Source organism: Lampetra planeri, chromosome 35 (genome assembly GCF_965212315.1).
Source record: "Lampetra planeri chromosome 35, kcLamPlan1.2.h2, whole genome shotgun sequence".
NCBI lineage: Eukaryota > Metazoa > Chordata > Hyperoartia > Petromyzontiformes > Petromyzontidae > Lampetra > Lampetra planeri.
Window position 1 is genome coordinate 5181953 of NC_136141.1, and position 23497 is coordinate 5205449.

Genomic DNA, 23497 nt, shown 5'->3' on the forward strand with positions numbered 1-23497 from the left:
GCTTCCCACTCACGGCTCAACATCGGTGGACGGACATAGAGGGAAACTACCCGCTGTCGATCGGCTTCAGTCTCGGTGGCGAAATTCTCGGTTCGCCGACGATTCCGGGGCTCGTAGGGTCGGTGACGGGGCCGAACGGTGGCGCGGCGCTCGCCGCTTGCTCTTGCAGGGCTCTCGCGGTTCGATTCTAGCTGTCGCTCTGGTTAATATCGCCGTGTGCATTCACAGCGAAGAATACATCGTGCCAGATGCGATCTCTCTCACCCTTCCGGATCATCATCGTCATTATCGGCCTTTGCGTCCATCACGCTGCCTCTCACGTGCGGCAAGGGCGTTGAGCACGTGGTGATGCCAGCACACAGGGTGTGAGCACGTGGGTGGCGGTGTGAGCACGTGGGTGGGGTGTGAGAGCACGTGGGGGTGTGAACACGTGGGTGGCGGTGTGAGCACGTGGGTGAGGGTGTGAGAGCACGTGGGGGTGTGAGCACGTGGGTGGGGTGTGAGCACGTGGGTGGGGTGTGAGAGCACGTGGGTGGCGGTGTGAGCACGTGGGTGGGGTGTGAGAGCACGTGGGGGTGTGAGAGCACGTAGGGGTGTGAGAGCACGTGGGGGTGTGAGCACGTGGGTGGGGGTGTGAGCACGTGGGGGTGTGAACACGTGGGTGGGGTGTGAGAGCACGTGGGGGTGTGAGAACACGTGGGGGTGTGAACACGTGGGTGGGGGTGTGAACACGTGGGTGGGGTGTGAGAGCACGTGGGGGTCTGAGAGCACGTGGGGGTCTGAGAGCACGTGGGGGTGTGAACACGTGTGTGGTGGGGTGTGAGCACGTGGGTGGGGGTGAGCACGTGGGTGGAGGTGTGAGAGCACGCGGGGGTGTGAACACGTGGGTGGGGGAGTGACCACGTGGGGCTGTGACCACGTGGGTGTGGTGAGCACGCGGTTTATTGCAGCAATGATAGAGTATCGCAAACCACAGACGCGTCTTGAATGGTTACCAACGGAATATAAAACACAAAAACTGTTTAAAACACGTGCTGCACCATTTAATTTAAGCCTCTCAACAACGCCACGGTGGGGTTGGAGAGCTGGCGCAGTGGTGAGCGCTCCGCACTATGAACCCAGGCGAGCGAGCCGGGTTCAACTCCCGGCTGCAGCCAACGTCGATGGCGAGCGACATCCGAAGCGAGTCCTTGGACCCGACCCCATTCACCAACCGCCCGCTGACTGGCGTGGTGAAGTTACAGTTTGGGAGAATTGTAATAATCAGCAGTGGATTGAGAACGGATGTACATTATGAATTTATTATACAACACCACGTGAAATGTACAGCGATCAAAGTCTCGTTCAGACGCGGTCGACAAGAGCGATCGTCATCACGGTCGTGGTGGAGGCTCCGCGTAGAGCCCAACGCCGCAGAGGGGCCTTCACAGCCAACGGTGGAGTCCAGGGTCGGGGGGGTTTTGGGTCGGGCCACGTAAACTATCCGGCCTCGAATTTGCGTCCTCAAGTCCCCGCACCGCCCGACACGGCCAAACGAATTCAATTGTCGCGCGGCGAACACAGGCGTCTCGCGGCGTGCCGACCAGTGACGTTCAAGAACCAAACCTCCTCGCGGCCGAGTCGCCCTCCGTGTTCGAGACGCGGCCGTTCGGCTTGCGGCCGCGCCGACGCAGCAAATCGGGGCCGATGCTGCGAGAAGTCGGAGCAAAATCCACAACGCCCGGGAGGGAAAAGCCATCCGGGGGGTGCCACGATTCCATTCAAGAATCGATTTTTTTTTGCACCACCGCGTTTGCGTTGGTTTACCGTTTGTACCACCTCGTCTGCTCAATCCACCTAAATGCAACATCAGCACTCGTTCGCATATCGTTTACATATGTAATTGATTACATCGATGCATGGCGAACCTCAAGTCATCAACAGTGATGAACCTCTGCGTCTGTGGACCCCCATTTGTTGTCCACGCTTCTCGCCCGGCATGTCACCGAGCAGAAAAAAAGACAAATAACCATCGTGCGTTGGATGGCTTTGCATCGAACCAGGAAGAGAGAGAGAGAGAGAGTCCTTGTCAATGAACACGTGGCACTTCACCAGTACTGGTTCAAGCAAGCCCGGCTCTGCTGGTGAGACACCGAATGTCGAAACCGGTGCTTTCTGCTCGCGTTGAACCAATGCTGCTGATGAAATGCACTCACAGAAGGCCGTGTGGCTCACGGGATGTGTCAAATATTTTTTTATGCGGAGGGGACGGACACGGGAAGGTGGCGAATTGTCAGTTTATTGATTCTGTTACTTAATCGAATAGCCATGGTTACCACCATGGTTACTGCTATAACCATGGCGACCGCTATTACCACGGTTACCGTTCCCCCGATTCCTCCGCCCGTGTCGAGGACTCGTTCTCTAGCAGACACGGACCGTGTCGTCTCAACCGCCACCACCACCACACTGCAGGTCACAACAACCCACTCACCAACGCACTCACCCACTCACTCACCAACGCACTCACCCACTCACTCACCAATGCACTCACCAACGCACTCACCAACGCACTCACCCACCTACTCACTCACCCACTCACCAACGCACTCACCCACCCACTCACTCACCCACTCACTCACCAACCCACTCACCAACCCACTCACCAACGCACTCACCCACCTACTCACTCACCCACTCACCAACGCACTCACCCACCCACTCACTCACCCACTCACTCACCAACCCACTCACCAACGCACTCACCCACCTACTCACTCACCCACTCACCAACGCACTCACCCACCCACTCACTCACCAACCCACTCACCAACGCACTCACCCACCTACTCACTCACCCACTCACCAACGCACTCACCCACCCACTCACTCACCCACTCACTCACCAACCCACTCACCAACGCACTCACCCACCCACTCACTCACCCACTCACTCACCAACCCACTCACCAACGCACTCACCCACCCACTCACTCACCCACTCACTCACCAACCCACTCACCAACGCACTCACCCACCTACTCACTCACCCACTCACCAACGCACTCACCCACCCACTCACTCACCCACTCACTCACCAACCCACTCACCAACGCACTCACCCACCTACTCACTCACCCACTCACCAACGCACTCACCCACCCACTCACTCACCCACTCACTCACCAACCCACTCACCAACGCACTCACCCACCTACTCACTCACCCACTCACCAACGCACTCACCCACCCACTCACTCACCAACCCACTCACCAACGCACTCACCCACCTACTCACTCACCCACTCACCAACGCACTCACCCACCCACTCACTCACCCACTCACTCACCAACCCACTCACCAACGCACTCACCCACCCACTCACTCACCCACTCACTCACCAACGCACTCACCCACCTACTCACTCACCCACTCACCAACGCACTCACCCACCCACTCACTCACCCACTCACTCACCAACCCACTCACCAACGCACTCACCCACCTACTCACTCACCCACTCACCAACGCACTCACCCACCCACTCACTCACCCACTCACTCACCAACCCACTCACCAACGCACTCACCCACCCACTCACTCACCCACACTTCTCTTTCCGCTTCTTCCCCGGCACTCAGATGCAGCCCAAGGAGGGCGGTCCTAGAACTCCAAGCTGCCTCCACTGGGCGCTACATTAATAAAACAACATTCAATATACTTACCTCTGGTAAATATCAATATCAATTTGGTGGGTCTCGCGGGGGAGGGGGGGGGGGCAGTGCACCCAGCAGCAGCGTGAGAGTCACCCAGCAGCTAAAGTCACCCTCGTGTCCCTCTTACAATGCCACCCGAGGGTCGGATTATCTGGAGGCGCATGATTCGTCCCGTTATCCGTGATTTTTCGTGAGTGACGAACACACAGACGTCTGGAACGATTTTGTAGATAGCAGGATAAAGGGGGGGGGGGCAGGGGGGTGATTCGCACGCCGATGTGGTTTTCTGGTTGTACCGCTCTGTGCTGCTCAACACGATGTCCGACGTTTCGCTCCACCCGGCGGCTCGCGTCCTCCCAACGCCACGTTCCAAACCCACCGAGTCCTCCGCACGGCTCCCTCCGCGTCTCCGTGTTGGTCGGCGGCCGCAGCCCCCTCCCCCAGGCCCCTCGGCCCCCCCCTCCCCGCACAACTCCCCCCACCCTCACCCCCGCCCCCACCCCTATGTGCCGTCGCTGAGCACGTTGAGCAGCGTGTCGGGGTCCATGCCGAGCTGCGAGGCCATGCTGCGCACGTCGAAGCCCAGCTGGGTGAGGAAGGCGATGGCGCTCACCTCCTGGCCCGTGAGCGCGTCGCGCAGCGCCGGGCAACTCGGGTTGCAGTGCGGCCACGGGCAGCTGTCGACGGCGCGGAAGGCGCAAGGCGCCGGGGCCGCCGCTGCCCACCGCTCCGCCGGGGTGGAGGACGAGGCGCTGGTGCCGCTGCTGCTGCTGCCCCCCTCGCCAGCGACGCCGCTGCCAACGGCGGGTGGTGACCGTTCCGCAGCCGGCTGCTGCTGCTGCTGCTGCTGGGTGCCGTTTCGGGACGCCGCGTGCTGGAGGCTCTGCTCCCAGCACTGCAGGGCGCGAGGGAGCGTCAGCCCCTTCACCTGGACGTCAGCCCAGCCACTAGGGAGCGGGGGAGGGGGTGGTACAGGGGGGGTAGATGGAGGGGGAAGTGTGAGAGGGGTGGGGAGAGTGGGGGGGGTGCAGCAGAAAGCTATCAGCCAACTGCACCGAGCTGGAGGAGGAGATGGAGGTGGAGATGGGAGGATGCGGTGGAGTGACGTGAGAGGAGGTGGCGAATGGACGTTCGTGGAGAGACAGAGAGAGACAGAGAAAGAGCGACAGAGAGAGAGGGAGAGAGACAGAGAGAGAGACAGAGACAGAGAGAGACACAGAGAGAGACAGAGAGAGTGAGACAGAGAGAGACAGAGAGAGACAGAGAGAGAGACAGGGAGAGTGCGAGAGTGGCCCAGGCGACGGGCGATGAGCTTCAGCTGCGAGCCGCGAGCAATATCTACAGCGCAGCATTGACAACAGCAGCAGCAGTAGCAGCTGTACCACGCCAACAGTGAGGATTTGAATTTGTCATCCACAATTTTACGTGCCATTGCGCAATCGGCGTCGCGTCGTCACGCGACGAATAACCCGTTGGGAAATGTCGCACAACAGCGGCGCGACCCTTTTCCGCGTTAGAGATCGGAAGTGGATGTCGCAGAACTAGCTCCGAGGCCCCCACGAGTGACCTCTGGTCCACGCAGGAGGGAGTGGCACTTGCCACCCACACTGCCACCGAGAATAAAAGCGACTACGTTGACAGTCAAACCGTTATTTGTAATTATTAGTGTTGACTTTGAGCCAAAATTAAACCAAAACCTAAATGCATTGCGATGGTTTGTTTTGCGCAGTCATTGATAAACGGGTCGACACCGTCAACCCAACTCAATGCACTTTGAGAACCCGGTTCTAATCACAGGCAGCGGCTGAAACCGGTATACGAACCCAGGGTCCCAGCGGTGCCGGCAGAGCACGCTGACCTCTGACCTCTTTCTAAAAAGGAACCCAATGAAGATGATGGTGTTAGTGATGATGATGATTGTGATGATGGTGATGAAGATTGTGATGATGGTGATGAAAGTGACGAAGGTGATGAGGATTGTGATGATGATGATGATGTTGCTGCATCGGTGATGAGGATTGTGATGATGATGATGATGTTGCTGCATCGGTGATGAGGATTGTGATGATGATGATGATGATGATGTTGCTGCATCGGTGATGAGGATTGTGATGATGATGATGATGATGTTGCTGCATCGGTGATGAGGATTGTGATGATGATGATGATGTTGCTGCTGCATCGGTGATGAGGATTGTGATGATGATGATGATGATGTTGCTGCATCGGTGATGAGGATTGTGATGATGATGATGATGTTGCTGCATCGGTGATGAGGATTGTGATGATGATGATGATGATGTTGCTGCTGCATCGGTGATGAGGATTGTGATGATGATGATGATGTTGCTGCTGCATCGGTGATGAGGATTGTGATGATGATGATGATGTTGCTGCATCGGTGATGAGGATTGTGATGATGATGATGATGATGTTGCTGCTGCATCGGTGATGAGGATTGTGATGATGATGATGATGTTGCTGCTGCATCGGTGATGAGGATTGTGATGATGATGATGATGATGTTGCTGCTGCATCGGTGATGAGGATTGTGATGATGATGATGATGATGTTGCTGCATCGGTGATGAGGATTGTGATGATGATGATGATGATGTTGTTGCTGCATCGGTGATGAGGATTGTGATGATGATGATGATGATGTTGCTGCATCGGTGATGAGGATTGTGATGATGATGATGATGATGTTGCTGCATCGCAGACGAGTCTTACCTGCTCGTGATAAGCGTGTGAGCGAGGCACGCGGGAGAGAAGACCGCCCTGCATGAACAAATACACGGCCACACAGAGATACACGACAAATGTAAACGGGCAGCTAAACAAATGAACGCAAGTTACAAATGCTACGGGCCCCGCACTTTCAAGGGCCCCGCGCTAAATGCTATCGATTCCGGTTCAGTGATTCTGCACTTGCTCGATTACTACAGTACTATACTGCCTTCGACTTTTATGAACGACTGGGTGTTTAAGGTTAGCGATTTGTCGTATTATCTGTGGCTGTATAGCAAATGAAAAAACACAATTATTTTACTTTGCAAGTAAAAAATTTGTGTTTCAATATTTACGTGTTTTTTTTTTTAATATAGGGCCCCTTTATAACATGTGCTGCAGGGCCCGCACTCGCTTCATCCGGCACTGGGTGGGATGGAAGCACAGCGGAGTGGGTTCTGGGTCTCTCCATCGCACACAGCGCGCTGGCGCTGACTTCTCTCTGGGCACTCCGGTCCCCTCTACGACGTTTCGATCGGTCACCTTTTCCTGATGACGAACGCTTGTGTTGCGATCGAAACGTCGTCGATTTTTGTTATTTTCTTTGAACCTATCCACGTGATTTTCTTGGTTCTTTCGGTAAAGTCACGTAGAAGGGAAATAATAAAATAATACATTTTAAACATAATAAAACAATTTTCCCTTCTACGTGACTTTACCGAAAGAACCAAGAAGATGAATCCCTGCAGTCACGAAAGCTTTAAATCGAAATCTATCCACGTGACTTTACCGAAAGACCCAAAGAATACGCAATTGATAGCTTGAAAGTATTTTGCGCGGGTGGACCTTGAAAGTGCGTGGCCCGTAGCTACTACATATGTAGCTACTTTTGCTACGAGGATAATCCGGCACCGCACACGACGCATGACATAGGCATGTTCACTCGCGAGCCGCTGCCCGTCTCTGCTGTGCCCCACGTGTCTCCTTACCGCCCGGGGCCTCGCTCCCCGGCCCGGCCGCCAGGGGGCAGCGGTGCCACTCGCAGGCCTCGCGCCTCAACAACTCCGCTGCGCCTTCGCGGATGACAGAAACAGTGCCCACCCAGTCATCCCTCACCCTCCCCCCTCTGTAACGTTTCGGGAAACGGTCCTTCCTCAGAGCAGAGCGTCCATCCAAATCAGCCAGCACTGGCCCTCCCTCTCCCCCTATAACCACGCCCTGTGAGGCCACGCTTCCCGCTCGCACCGCGTGCGGTGGACCTGTCGGTGAACGGCCTCTATTCGGTGGTGGAGTATGTAGCGGTGAATAATTCGTTGTTGGAATATTCAGTGGTGGACTACTCAGTGGTGGACTATTCGGTGGTGGACTATTCAGTGGTGGACTATTCAGTGGTGAATAATTTGTTGGTGGACTAATTCAGTGGTGGACTATTCGGTGGTGAATAATTCGTTGGTGGACTAATTCAGTGGTGGACTATTCTGTGGTGGACTATTTAGTGGTGAATAATTCGTTGGTGAACTATTCGGTCGTGGAATATTCAATGGTGGAATATTCAGTGGTGGAATTTTCAGTGGTGGAATAATCTGTGGTGGACTATTCAATGGTGGAATATTCAGTGGTGGACTTTTCAGTGGTGGAATAATCTGTGGTGGACTATTCAATGGTCGACTATTCAGCGGTGGACTCATTTCTCGGTGGACCATCCGGCGGTGGCCGGCGCTGTTTGTGCGGCCACTCACGGCAGCGGGTGGAGGGTGGCGCGCAGCTCCTGTCCCAGCTCGCGCAGGTAGGGCAGCTGGTCGCCGCCCCGAGTCGGGCCCAGCAGCTGCACGTTGTCGGCGGTCAGCTGGGCCTCGTCGAAGAGCCACTGCGCCACAAACACCGGGGCTGGGGGGGTGGGAGGGGGCAGGGGGAGTGGGTGGAGGGTGACTGGGTAGGTGAGTGGGTTGCTGAATGGGTGGTTGGGTGGGTGGGTGTGTTGGGTTGGTAGGCGAGTGGTGTGCGTGTAGAGGTGTGCGTACAGTTGGTGCTCGCTAACAGCACTTGCCCCTACAGTCTGTTAAGGCTATATGGGGGATCTTTGTCTTTGTCTTTGTCTTTGTACAGTTGGCACAGTGGGGGGTACAGCTGGTGGTGCATCTGCGAGTCATCTCGGTCAGCCAACCCATGGCACCTGCTGGGTCTGTCCCGTGACCTCATGTCAGTCAGCGAGCCTTCGACGCTTCACGTGGCCTCAAAGTGCACCTGGCCTGGCACAGGCGCCATGATGATGTCACCGTCAGTTCGTGGCGAATGGCGGGTATTGGTACAGTCGTGTATACAGGTGTGCGTACAGGCGCGTACAGGTGTGTACGGGCGTGTTAATAGATGCGCGTACAGGTGTGCGTAGGAGTGGGTGTAGGTGAGCACACTCACTGGCGAGCGTCTGGAAGGTGATGAAGCCAAAATAACATTTCCACTCCTCCCCCGGGGGGAGATGCAGGCGGCACCGCTCCGGAACCGACCCGTTCCAGAACCTGGGCACGGCGGGCAGAGAGAGAGCACGTGCACGTCAGGTGAGGTCACCACGTGAGCGCGGCTGTGACGTCACATGCCCGTGACCCCGTGACCTCGCCCTCACCGGACGGCGTGATGCATGGAGTGAGCGGGGGCCCCCGGGCCGCAGTCGGCCCCGGGCCGGACCCCCCCTCCGCATCCGGGGGCCGCTCCGCCCCCCCTGCGCTCCACGAACCATCCCGAGTCGGCGAGCCCCCTCAGCTGGGCAGGGACCCCCAGGGCACGGAGCTGGGCGGCCATGCTGTCCAGGTGCAGCAGCACTCCCGTGCCCCCCGCGCTGAGCCACACGTGGAAGACAACAACAACGACAACAACAACGACAACAACAACAACAACGACTCAGAGATTTTTTTTTTTAAACGAATCAGAATATTTAGTTACACTGGATAGAATCCGATGGGCTCTTCTTCACAAGCGTCACAGGTGTCACAACAATGAAGAACGGCGAACAACCACATCAACAACAGTAACAACATCGGCTGAAGGCGGTCTGGAGTTAATGTTGCGGACGAGACAGCGCTGGGGCGGATCTTGAAAACTCGACGGAGCAACGGAAACGGCCGCGGACAGCGCTGAGAAGGGCGCCCCGCGTGCAGGGCACTGCCATCATCACCACCACCATAATACACTCATCATCATCACCATCATCATAATATACTCATCATCATTACCACCACCATAATACACTCATCATCATCATAATACACTCATCATCATACACTCATCATCATACACTCATCATCATCACCACCATCATAATACACTCATCATCATCACCATCATCATAATATACTCATCATCATCATCACCATCATAATACACTCATCATCATCATCACCATAATACACTCATCATCATCGCCACCATCATAATACACTCATCATCATCACCATAATACACTCATCATCATCATCATCACCATAATACACTCATCATCATCATCACCATCATCATCACCTTCATCATTACCATCATCGCCATCATCATCATCACCGTCATCATCACCATCATCACCATCTTCGTCACCATCTTCATCATCATGACCATCTTCACCGTCATAGTCGTCATTATCACCTTCTTCATTACCATACTCATCATAAACCATAATACGCTCATCATTATCATCATCACCTTCATCATTACCATCATCGCCATCACCATCATCATCACCTTCATCGCCATCGTTATCTTATACTGCGCCTCTCATAACAGAACGTTTTAATGCGCTGCACGTGAATAACGAGACGCATAGCTTAGACAATCCACGCAATAAAAACCCGACAACAACAACAGCAGCAGCAGCAGCAGCAATGATGAGCACTACACTCGCGATGGATGAAGGCAGCATGAAAGTCCCAACCGTGATCAAAGCCACGCGTACTAAATCACAATCGCGGCACAGCTGACGTCCAGCCAATGGGTAAACCGGGTCGGGCTTTCCAGATGGATTTCAAAGCGCCGCTGACGGAGTCACAACAAACTTGAGGGCCGCGTTGACGGGAGAAGATGCAACGGAAGCCCCCTCCCCCCCGCACCCCCCCCCAAGGATGGAACGGAGCTCGCTGGGGACGGCAGCGAGAGACGGGGAAGAAGAACACGCGGATTGGAGATGTCGCGAGGCATGCGCGCAAGCAGACGCAGCGGCTCGCTCGCGTCTCCGTGTCGCCACGCGAGAGAAGGGAAAAAAACGCACGTGCAAAGCCGTGCCGGGTGATGCTAGCGCGGGGCCTGTAGCATATCTTATGAAGGGGCCCTAAGCCAAAAAAAAAACGTAAATATTGAAACACAAAATTTGAACTCGCATTGTAAAGTAATTTTAATTTTTCATCTGCTATACAGTGAAATAATGCGAAGAATCGCTAGTCTTAAATACCATGTAGTTCGTAAAAGTGGAAGGCGGTATAGTACTATAGTAATAGAGCAAGTGCAGAATCAACGAACCGGAATTGACAGCTTGAAAGCATTTAGCGCGGGGCCCTTTAAAGTGCGGGGCCCGTAGCTACTACATATGTAGTTACTACATGTGTAGCTACTACATACGTAGTTACTACATGTGTAGCAGCTACTACATGTGTAGCAGCTACTACATATTCAGCTACACCATATGCAGCTACTACACGTGCAGCTACTACACATGCAGCTACTACACGTGCAGCTACTACACGTGCAGCTACTACACGTGCAGCTACTACACGTGCAGCTACTACATATTCAGCTACTACATATTCAGCTACTACACGTGCAGCTACTACACATGCAGCTACTACACATGCAGCTACTACATGTGCAGCTACTACATATTCAGCTACTACATATTCAGCTACTACATGTGCAGCTACTACACATGCAGCTACTACATGTGCAGCTACTACATATTCAGCTACTACACATGCAGCTACTACACATGCAGCTACTACATATTCAGCTACTACATGTGCAGCTACTACACGTGCAGCTACTACACGTGCAGCTACTACACATGCAGCTACTACACGTGCAGCTACTACACGTGCAGCTACTACATATTCAGCTACTACATGTGCAGCTACTACACGTGCAGCTACTACATATTCAGCTACTACATGTGCAGCTACTACACGTGCAGCTACTACATATTCAGCTACTACATGTGCAGCTACTACACGTGCAGCTACTACATATGCAGCTACTACATATGCAGCTACTACACGTGCAGCTACTACACGTGCAGCTACTACACATGCAGCTACTACACGTGCAGCTACTACATATTCAGCTACTACATGTGCAGCTACTACACGTGCAGCTACTACATATGCAGCTACTACACGTGCAGCTACTACATATTCAGCTACTACATATGCAGCTACTACATGTGCAGCTACTACATGTGCAGCTACTACACATGCAGCTACTACACGTGCAGCTACTACATATTCAGCTACTACATATGCAGCTACTACACGTGCATCTACTTTTACTCCTAGGATAATCCGGCACTGGTGCAAAGTCGTTCTGACACGTCCCATCAGCAGCGCGGCGTCGATGGAGAGCGTCGTCGCAGCAGAACGGACTCAAGACAAAGCAACGCCGTGGAGCGCATTGAGACGAGCGAGCGAGCGGGTGGAGAGGCCGTGGGCAGGACGCGCCTCGAGAATGTGCGGAGTGTGGCGGCGGGGGGGCAGGGGAGACTAAGCACGGAGTGGCTGCCGCAGAGACGGAGCGGTGGGCTGCTCGGTGGGGCTGTGGCGCCATCCAGCAACGGAAATGTCACGGCTGACGATGTTTGTCGTCGTTATCATCATCATCATCATCACACCGCTGTTGACGTATTGAATTTGTTTTATCGTTATAATGTCCACCCCGTGCCACCACCACCACCTGCTACCAAAGACAAATATCCCCCGTATAGCCTTAACAGACTGTTCGGGCAAGTGTTCACGAGGGCCGCACGGCACATGACGAGGGCGGCTGGAACAGCACCACGCCCGGCCGCCTTTGCCCCCCCCCCTAGTGACGATGTTTGAGGCCGAGTCGACCAAGGGGATGGGTCCAGGACCGATTCAGACAATCGTCACCGGCGTTGGCCGCGAGCGGGAATCGGAACTCGGCCCGCTGGGTTTGGAGCGCGGCCGCTCCCCGTCACCAGCAACCACCACTCACTCACCTGCTGCCCGCCAGCATGATGGTGCGCGCATGACCCATCCCGTGCCTCACCAGCTCCACCACCACCTCTCGCAGGATCCGCGCCCCCAGGAACGCGTACCCACCTAGGGCGAGGGGGGAGGGTGGTAACCGGGGGGGGCACGGGGGGGGGGGCGCACGGGATATGTACACACGCCCAAAAGGGAATTTTTTAAAAATGATTTTTATTTCATTAACCAATCCAGCAGTCGCTCAACCAGCCCATTCCAATAATCACATCAGCTGTTTTGAAAAAGGATCGGCCACTTGAACCAATGAACCCACTGCTCAAAATCAGAGGATCAATAAAGCACCCAGTCGCCCGGATCATCCAACGAACACAAGCGACCGATCAACCATTCAACAAAAAGGCTCGACCCACCGAGCAACCGATGAATCAATAAACCGATCCACTCATTGAATTCATTAACCAATCACTCAACCAACAAGTCACGCAATCCATATCCACGAATCGATTGGCCTCCAAGGGACCCACTCAAATCGGCTACTCAATCCACCCGGCGCGCACGGAGCCGAAGGCGATTTTGAGTTCCGGCCGGGTGACCCACGTGGGCGTCGGGGGGGGGGGGGTCGCGGGGGGTCGGGGGGTGTCGGGGGGGGGGGGTCGGGGGGGGGGTCGCGGGCGCGGGGGGGGGGGTCGCGGGCGGGGGGGGGGGTCGAGAGCGGCACGAACCCCTCCAGATCACGGAGGCCTCGAGACTCGGTGAAGGCCGTCGCTGCGGCGGGGATCTCACCTCGACTGGAGCGCGGCGCGTTCCCGCTCCACACGTCGCTCGAGCAGTACGGCACGAAGCTGCAGCAGACAAAGACAAAGATACCCCGTGTAGCCTTAGCACACCGTTGGGGCAAGTGCTCTTAGCGAGCAAACCTATGAAGGCCGGCACGGCACACGAGGGGGTGGGTGGCCAACACCACGCCCGCCTTTGTCTCCCCAGTGGCGATGCTCACATCGCACCAGGGACTCATTTGAGGCTGAGTCGACCTAGCGGAGGCCCAGGACCGGTTCAGAGCGGGAATCGAACCCGGCCCGTCAGGCTCGTAGCGCTAACCGCTACGCTGCTGCACACACACAAAGATAAAGATACCCCCCCCCCCCGCCCGTTTGACACGGAGGCTTTCTGGCTGGGCAGTGATGTGGTCCAGAGGCAGTGCATTCACCGCTTGCTGTCGAGGTCCACTTACAATCTGGTGGGCTGTCCTGATTAATACCGTGGGTGTATTCACCGTCAAACATGCGCCTCATGCTTCAGAGTGGATGTCAAGCATCCCCTCGCGGCAACGAGAAGAATAGAGCGTCGCTTGCCAGCATCATCCAAATTTGGCAAATTACAAAAATTCCGTTGAACACGTACCAGGCTTTCGCGACCAATGTTATCGATAATGCAGGAGTTTTTTGGGTTAGATCGCGTAAATATATAAACGTGTCGTTAAACCCGCCACCACCCGACACAGCCGATTAGTAAGGTTTGTCGCATAAACAGAGCATGCCAATTCGTTACTAGTACAGCACACCGGTGCGTTGGAGAGAATCTGGCTGTCGCCTGATGATGCTGGTTGTAATTAATGGCAAAAAGTCGCACTCAGATTGTAAATGTTGTGGCTTGGCTCTCCAACACACCGGTGCACTGTACTAGTGACGAATTGGCTCGTTCTGTTCACGTGACAAGCCTTACTAATCGGCTGAGTGGTGGCAGGTTTGACGACACATTTATATACCCCCCCTCCCCCCCCCCGTGTCGACTTTTAACAGACCGATGGAGCAAGTGCCGAGAGCGGGCACTAATGAAGGTCCCGGCATGGCACACGAGGGGGTTGGTTGGACAGCGCCTCGCCCGGCCGACTTTGTCTCCCCATTGCTGGCGTTTACACACCACGCCAGGTGCTCACTTGAGGCTGAGCCGACCTAGGGAAGGCCCAGGACCGGTTGCGAATTTATCAATTGGGACCACACACAGCAGCAGCAGCAGCATCGCCCCTCTTCTGTAAAAAAAAACTTGGTAGGACCCTCCTGAAAGCGAGTCTTGAGACTCAGCCGCCCAAACCCCCTCGCCACTTACACGGTGTTTGCGTTCCACCAGTGCGGGTTCTCCTCGGGGCGCGGAGACAGGATACCATTCCCTGCAGCCGGAACCACGGGGGGAGGGGAACCACGGGGGGAGAGGAACCACGGGGGGAGGGGAACCACGGGGGGAGAGGAACCACGTGGGGACGGGAACCACGGGGGGACGGGAACCACGGGGGGAGGGGAACCACGGGGGAGGGGAACCACGGGGGGAGGGGAACCACGGGGGAGGGGAACCACGGGGGGAGAGGAACCACGGGGGGAGGGGAACCACGGGGGGAGGGGAACCACGGGGGGAGGGGAACCACGGGGGGAGGGGAACCACGTGGGGAGGGGAACCACGGGGGGAGAGGAACCACGGGGGGAGGGGAACCACGTGGGGAGGGGAACCACGGGGGGAGGGGAACCACGGGGGGAGGGGAACCACGGGGGGAGGGGAACCACGTGGGGAGGGGAACCACGGGGGGAGGGGAACCACGGGGGTAGAGGAACCACGTGGGGAGGGGAACCACGGGGGTAGAGGAACCACGTGGGGAGGGGAACCACGGGGGGAGGGGAACCACGTGGGGAGGGGAACCACGGGGGGAGGGGAACCACGGGGGGAGAGGAACCACGTGGGGAGGGGAACCACGGGGGGAGGGGAACCACGTGGGGAGGGGAACCACGGGGGGAGGGGAACCACGGGGGGAGAGGAACCACGTGGGGAGGGGAACCACGGGGGGAGGGGAACCACGGGGGGAGAGGAACCACGTGGGGAGGGGAACCACGGGGGGAGAGGAACCACGGGGGGAGAGAGACAAAACAGACGTCACATCACAGCGATGTCAGCGTGCCCCTGAAAGTCTCTTCAAAGTTGTTTTGATTCGGATTAAGGAGGGGTTGAACTATGCAACCCAGCCCTGCACCGCCTCACCCCAACAACAATAGCGTCACCAACAATAAAAACAACAATAGCGACGATAGTGTCACCAACAACAATAGCGTCACCAACAATAAAAACAATAGCGACGATTGTGTCAACAACAACAATAGCGTCAACAACAATAACAACAATAGCGACGATAGTGTCACCAACAACAATAGCGTCACCAACAATAACAACAACAATAGCGACGATAGTGTCACCAACAACAATAGCGTCACCAACAATAAAAACAATAGCGACGATTGTGTCAACAACAACAATAGCGTCAACAACAATAACAACAATAGCGACGATAGTGTCACCAACAACAATAGCGTCACCAACAATAAAAACAATAGCGACGATTGTGTCAACAACAACAATAGCGTCACCAACAATAACAACAACAGCGACGATAGTGTCACCAACAACAATAGCGTCACCAACAATAAAAACAATAGCGACGATTGTGTCAACAACAACAATAGCGTCACCAACAATAACAACAACAGCGACGATAGTGTCACCAACAACAATAACAACAATAGCGACGATTGCATCAAAAACAACAATAGCGTCAACAACAAAATCAACGCCAATAGCAACAGAGGAGCAGGGTCTGTGCACGTATTGTAGCGGCTGTGGTGGTGGGGGGGGGGTTTCGAGTGCGTAGCTGCTGTACACTTCCACAGGATGATGATACACCACTTTGTTGAGCTATCGTCGCTTCGGGAAAAGAGCGATTTCGCTCCGTGTGCCTTATCTGGTAAAATAACAATTTTTTTAAGTTTAGTTTTTAGTTAAACTAAAAAAGTTTATCTTCTTGGTTCTTTCGGTAAAGTCACGTAGAAGGGAAATTTAATATAATAAAGTTATGTTTTATTTTTATTATTTATTATTTCCCTTCTACGTGACTTTACCGAAAGAACCAAGAAGAAGATAAATCCCTGCAGTCACGAAAGCTTTAAATAAAAAAAAAGTTTAGTTAAAATAAAAAGTTTCGTTTTTGAAAGTTTAGTTTGTGGAGTTATTTTACACGTCTGTCCCTCGACATATTTAGTTTTTTGAAAACACATCCCATCAGCCACACGACCTCGTGGGAGTTGTCCACCGTCGCAGCAGCGCGCATCATTGTTGTTTCGACACGCGCAACGCTGCGGAAGACGTCTCGGCTCACGGCGTCTCTACAGCAGCGGCAGGCGTCACCGCAACAGTCACTGCTGGTGAACCGTCACACTCCACGTGGGGGTTGGTGGCGTGGGGGGGGATGAGGGCGAAGAGGGGAGGGGGCCGGGTGGTCACGTGGCACCCACTCCTCCTCCTCCTCCTTGCTCACCTGTGCGCGTGTGGGGCCAGTCGGCCGAGCTCATGAGATGATGGAGGGACGCGAATCGCGCATCGCAACTTTCCCTGCTGTGGCAATACCAGCCTCCTGTGGGGGCGGGGGAGAGGGGGGGGGGAGAAGGGGAGAGGGGGAGATGGGGGGGAGAGGGGGGGTGAGCGGGGGGGGAGAGAAGAGGGGGGAGAGAAGAGGGGGGAGAGGGGGGGAGAAGGGGGGAGAGGGGGCAGCGTCATCACCAAACGAGCAGCGAGGCATCGGTGCTTGTCGCCTGTTTACAGCCCTGAGCCAGCAGTGGAAATTCCACATTCCTATGGCGGGTGCGAGTCGTTACATACTTATGTATGTGTGTTGAACTTCTTTCGCACCGTACGTAGCGAACCGTGCTAACTGGAGGTGCGGGGGAAGGACAACAAACTAAACACAAAAAAAACAGTTCTCAAGAAATGAGTTTGTCAATCTAGATGATTTAAAAGTGCATAGCTCCAGTGGCTTTCTAGCAACGGAAGGAAGAGCGTTCCAGACGGGCATCTGTTAAAACGCGCCGCAATGCGGTGACCATCTTTGTTCGACCACTCGCCAAAAAGCCGCTGCTGCTGCTGCTGCGAGAATGACCGGAGTTCACGTGATGATCCTTGAACTGACATAGTACTCGTTTTACCGAACTCGGAGTGACAATGATGGGCCGAGTCAACCCCCTCCCTCCCAAACAGGGTTTTTGACTCTAGATTTGAAGCTTTCGTGACTGCAAGGATTCATATTCTTACTTTTTTTTTCCGTTAAAGTCACGTAGGTAAAAAATTAAAATTAAAATTAATAAAAGTAAAATTAAAATAAAATTAAAATCACGACGTTTCGGAGGCAACACAAGCTTCCATCTTCAGGTGGAACCGTCACAGCACGATTGCTGTATCAAGTAAGAACTTTTTTTACCTACGTGACTTTACCGAAAAAACCTAAGAATAGGGTTTTTGACCTCGCGACCTTTCCGATTGCCGCTCCTCCGCCGAGCCACGCGGGTGGATAAATCCATTAGGAGGAAGAGACTAAAATTCCTCAGCAACTCAAAGCGCCTTACATCTCATCCCGCGGGTAACCCCCCCCCCACCCCCCACCCCCAGTGGCAGCTGGCCCTTTGCAGCACAACACGTGCGCATGCAGTGCCGGCCTGCAAACAAATAGACGCAGAGACTCGCACAGAGACCCCCCCCCCCCCCCCCCCAATTTACTGACATCGAGGCAAACGTACAACCCACGGTGACCCAGAGACCCACTACAGGGGGAAAGGTCAGGGTTGAGGTCATGGGGTCAAGGTCGAGCGTGCGATGGGACCGGCGGCCTCCTCACCTTCAAGGAATATCAGCCACCGCTTGCTGCCCTCCGACTTGCGGATATAATACCTGTTTGCAGGGTGGGGGGGGGACAGGGATCAGCGGTTAAACAAGGGGTCGTTGCGGGGGTCTCCAGGGACTTTGTTCTGGATTTTAGGGTTAAGGAATTAGGGGATCGTATTCAGAACACACCCCCCCCCACCACCACCAAGGAATGTTGGGGACTGTCAGAGACCGGTCGGGGTATGTCGGAGACCATCAGGAACTATTGGGGCCCATCAACGGGCATGCTGGTCAGGAGCCTATAGGAGCTATAGGCCATAATGGATGATGAGGAAGCATTGGTGGCTACTGAAGTCCATCAGTGAACACCGGATATCACTCAAGACCACAGAGGACAATGCACCAGAGGTGGGACAAAGTCATTGTTATGCAAGTCCAAGTCGAGTCGCAAGTCATCAAATTCATGACTCGAGTCTGACTCGAGTCCAAGTCACATGACTCGAGTCCACATCTCATAGGTGGGACAAAGTCATTGTTATGCAAGTCCAAGTCGAGTCGCAAGTCATCAAATTCATGACTCGAGTCTGACTCGAGTCCAAGTCACATGACTCGAGTCCACACCTCTGCAATGCACAGGTATCAGGGGCCATTGGAGACCACGGGTGGACGCTGGAGATAATCAGCAGCGATTGAAGGGGGGGACCAATCATTGAACGTTCGTGATTATTATAAAAGGGACCTCCACTTGGGGACAGGTGTAGACCAAACGGGACCATCCGTGAGAATTCGCGATTAGCGAGGGGGTGGGGGGTGGTCGGGGGGTTGGGAGGGATGGTGGAGGGGTGGATGGGGGGATGGTGGGGGGGGTGGGCGGGGGGATGGTGGTGGTGGGGGGGTGGGCGGGGGGGATGGGGAGGTGGGCGGGGGGGATGGGGGGGTGGGCAGGGGGGATGGTGGTGGGGGGGTGGGCGGGCGATCGGGGGGGATGGTGGTGGGGGGGTGGGCGGGCGATCGGGGGGGATGGTGGTGGGGTGGTGGGCAGGCGGGCGGGGGGATCGTGGTGGGGTGGTGGACGGGGGGGATGGTGGTAGTGGGGGGGATGGTCGTGGTAAGGGGGGGGTGGTGGGGAGGATGGGTGGTGGGGGGGGGGTGGATGGTGGGGGGGGGGTGGGGATGGGGGGCGGGGGGATGGGGGGGCATGGGGGGGGCGGTGGATAGTGGGGGGCGGGGGGATAGTGGGCGGCGGGAGGATAGTGGGGGGGGGGGGTAGTTGGGGGGGGGGGGGTAGTTGGGGGGGGGGGGTAGTGGGGGGGGGGTGGTGGGGGGGGGAATAGTGGGGGGCGGGGGGGGGAATAGTGGGGGGCGGGGGGGGATTGCCGCGCACACACCCGGCGGGGCTGCCGTCGTTACAAGTGACTTCTCTGCCGCTGCCGAGGAATCGCAGCCGCATCGCTTCCGCCCCGCGCTCCGCCGCGCCGCCGCTGCCACCACCACCGCCGCCGCCGCCGCCACCGCCGCCGCACGCGTGCAGGGAGCGCGCCAGGCTGCCCAGCTGCGCGCTCAGCCACTCCGCCGCCGGCTCCCTCGGCTCCCGTTCCGCGGCTTTGCCTGCCGCTGGGCTCTTCATGACCGGTGCAGCCGCGGCAGCCGATGCCACCTTCACGCCAGATGCCGCTTGACGAGAATGTTGGGCCATTCCAACGGGCAGCTTCGGAGGTCTTTGCTGATGATGCTGCTGATGATGCTGCTGATTATGCTGCTGATGATGATGATGATTCCAAGGGTCCATCCTTACAGCCCCGGCCCCCCCAGTCCCCACGGCGCCCCCGGGCCCCCCGGCGCGGTTTAGTGCCTGCATGTCCTCCCCGCCGCTTGGCCCGTGCTGCCCGTGGCCGCGTGGGGGCCTCTGGTCTCGGTGGCGCCGCGCGGCCACGTTGGGCCCTCCCCGCCAGGAGGTGCGGCGAGGATGAGGCCACGGGGACGCGGGGCCCGAGGGAGCCGCGGGGGACCCGGGGAGTGGCGCGGGGAGGATCGCGAGGGCCACGAGCAGCGGCCAGACGCGCGGGGGAGACATTGCTGGCGCCTCCTGCTGCTGCTGATGATGATGATGCTGATGATGATGCTGCTGATGATGCTGCTGATGATGATGCTGCTGCCGCTTCTGCCAGTAACTGCAGCAGGCGGAAGAGGACAGGCAGCAGCATTAACAACATCATCATCAGCAGCAGCAACAACCATCTTCATCGCCATCAGTGTCAACAACATCATCAGCAATAGCACAACCACTAGCATCACCATCAATATCAACAACAGCACAATCACTGGCATCAACAGCAACAGCACAACCATCATCATCACCACCATCAGTATCAACAACATCATCATCATCAGCGCAATAATCATCACCGTCAACAACAGCACAATCATGACCGTTAGGATTATCTTATACCATCATCACCACCAAAACACCATCAGCACCACCACCACCACACATCAGCACAATGTGGGCACGAATCATACCGTTAGTATTACCTTATACCATCATCACCACCAAAACACCATCAGCACCACCATCACCACCACCATCACCACCACCACCACACATCAGCACAATGTGGGCACGAATCACCGCGGGTACTCACGATTAGAGGTCTCTATGGTAGAGTCGACGTCTCAGTGAGAAGAGTCGAGCTAGTCCGCGTGTCTATGGATGATGCAGGGTGTCTATGGATGAGGCAGGGGTGTCTATGGATGAGGCAGGGGTGTCTATGGATGAGGCAGGGGTGTCTATGGATGAGGCAGGGGTGTCTATGGATGAGGCAGGGTGTCTATGGATGAGGCAGGGGGTGTCTATGGATGAGGCAGGGTGTCTATGGATGAGGCAGGGGTGTCTATGGATGAGGCAGGGTGTCTATGGATGAGGTAGGGGTGTCTATGGATGAGGCAGGGGTGTCTATGGATGAGGCAGGGTGTCTATGGATGAGGCAGGGTGTCTATGGAGGAGGCAGGGTGTCTATGGATGAGGCAGGGTGCCCATACACGATGCAGGGTGATTATGAATGAAGCAGGGTGTCCATGGGTGAGGAAGGATGTCGCCACTGCATACGAAACAGACTTTGTCCAGTCTCGCCCCGCGTCCGAGTGGTGCTGGAAGGAGGAGGAGGAAAGAGAGGAGGAGGAGAGAGAGAGTTTTTGAAGGGGGCGAGAGTCAGGGGAGGGGAGCTGTGGGAATGTGGAATGGGGGGGGGAACTCCCCCGGGTGGAGGCGTAGGCGGGTGGGCGATGGCGGTGATGTTGCTGATGAAGGAGATGGTGCGTTTGTTGATGATTCTGTTGATGACGCTGAATGCGTTGTCGATGTTCTTGTTGCTGATGGTGAATGTTGATGCTTCTGCTGCTGATGATGGTAGTGATTATTATTATGCTTCTTGGTGGTGGTTGATGGTCGTGACACCGATGCCGGTCGTCGTGTTGATGTTGCTGACAACATCGCCATCACCATCGCCATCACCATCACCTGCCAGTGTTTAAAGCTATCGAACCCCTAATGAGCGGCCACTTCAAACAGCGACCGCGCGCACCTGTGGACTCTGATAAACGATACCAGGCGAGCGGGAGAGGGCTGTCCCCCCCCTCACTACCCCCATACACACAGAACCCCTCCCCACACATCCGGTGAGACAGGTAACAACCCCCTACCCACTGCCCCTCCCCACGGGGGGTGGGGGGGGGAGACACCTGGAGATGGGCACAGGGAACTCATTCCCCCCCTCCCTCCCTCACAATCTACCCCCCACCCTTCCCCCATTCCACCCGCCCCTCCCTCTTGTTCCCCATCCCCACGTGCGGTGGTTGCTATGGAGGAGGAGGAGGAGGGGGGGTGGGGGCACGCTATTGGCGGGGAGGGCTGGCGACCAATTAACTGTGGGGGTAAAAGGGGGGGAAGCGCGGGGGGGGGGGGGCTCTTTAATTGTCCCTCTGATCGCCGCTAATGGGTCGAGGTTCCTCCTCCTCCTCCTGCTGCTGCTGCACGCGAGGAGAAGCGGACCCGGCAGATGCCGCAGCTGCAGGGCATCGACAACTCGCCACGGCTCTCAATGCACCCAACGACGACAACAACAACAACGATAACAACAACAACGACACTTAGCGGCCCATGCGAGTGAATGATCCACACGTCACGCGCGCGTGCGGTGCGCGCGAGCGAGTGCCCATAAACGACGACGAATGCGTCGTCGGGTCGCGCTCGTGAGCGCCTCACGCGTTGCCCGCAGGCAAGTGAACCGCAAACACCTCGCTGGTCTCGTCGTGGTGCGTGAACCATGACGCCAACTCGGCCCGTCGTCGTCGTGGGCTACAGCCATCGGACTAAGGGAGGTCACCGCATCGAGCGCTTTCAGATGCGCTCCTACGGCCGTCTGGAACGCTCTTCCTTCCGATGCGGAGCGATGCGCTTTTCAATCGCGATTGAAAGGGCATTTCTTTAGAGCTGCTTTTTGTGTTTAGTCTGTTGTCCTTTCCCACGCACCTCCGATTAGCGCGGTTGGCTACGTACGGTGCGAAAGAAGTTCAACATACTGTACGTGTCCTGCCCAAGCACCCCCCCCCCCCCCACCTCCAACTCGCGGTGAAGGGATTCCGTGCGGCTGCCTGATGGGATGGGTCAGAAACTGAACATGTTTTTGAAGCGGAGAGACGGGAGATGAGAAGGAGACATTGCTGATGTGTCTTTTCTCCACGTATTCGTGTTGAGTTACACGTTTTCCGTGGGTTTCTGCCACGTGGTGCAAGTTTCATGCCAACATTATTGACACCACCTGACCAGATTGTCACCTTTACACAGACGTCGTTATTGATACGGCGCCCATGTATTGATCAGATTATGACCGATAAGTAACAAATATGGGCCACACACTCCAGTTCATTAAAAGTAGTATGATTATTCTCCCACGTGTTCACCTAGGAAAGTCACACAGAGTCTCAAAACTTTTTTTTTAAGGAGAGCCCTGCCAAATGTCCACAGTAAAGGGCTGATGTTGGTGTCGTGAGCAATCCAAATGAATTTGCAGATACGTTTGAGCATTGCGATGCCAGTTACGCTGCGTGCTTTTTTCATTTCGCCGGCTATGGGAGGAATTCCGACAACGCGGAAAGCCCCCGATGCAGAACAGGGGGAGTGAGCGTACTAACTCC

At 55.8% G+C, this 23497-nt stretch overlaps 1 protein-coding gene across 1 annotated transcript; it reads right to left on the bottom strand.

Moving 5' to 3' along the window:
* Positions 1–4198: 4198 nt before the first annotated feature.
* Positions 4199–21527, bottom strand: LOC144730310 (palmitoleoyl-protein carboxylesterase NOTUM-like). Its single transcript, XM_078611028.1, has 12 exons — positions 20947–21527; positions 19693–20475; positions 18318–18370; positions 16968–17063; positions 14723–14783; positions 13400–13458; positions 12628–12730; positions 9046–9258; positions 8841–8941; positions 8165–8312; positions 6429–6476; positions 4199–4643 (listed from the first exon to the last, which is right to left on the bottom strand). Exons 2-12 carry the CDS (start codon positions 20376–20378, stop codon positions 4199–4201), a joined length of 2013 nt encoding a protein of 670 aa, XP_078467154.1. The 5' UTR covers positions 20379–20475; positions 20947–21527.
* Between the last annotated feature and the right edge of the window lie 1970 nt (positions 21528–23497).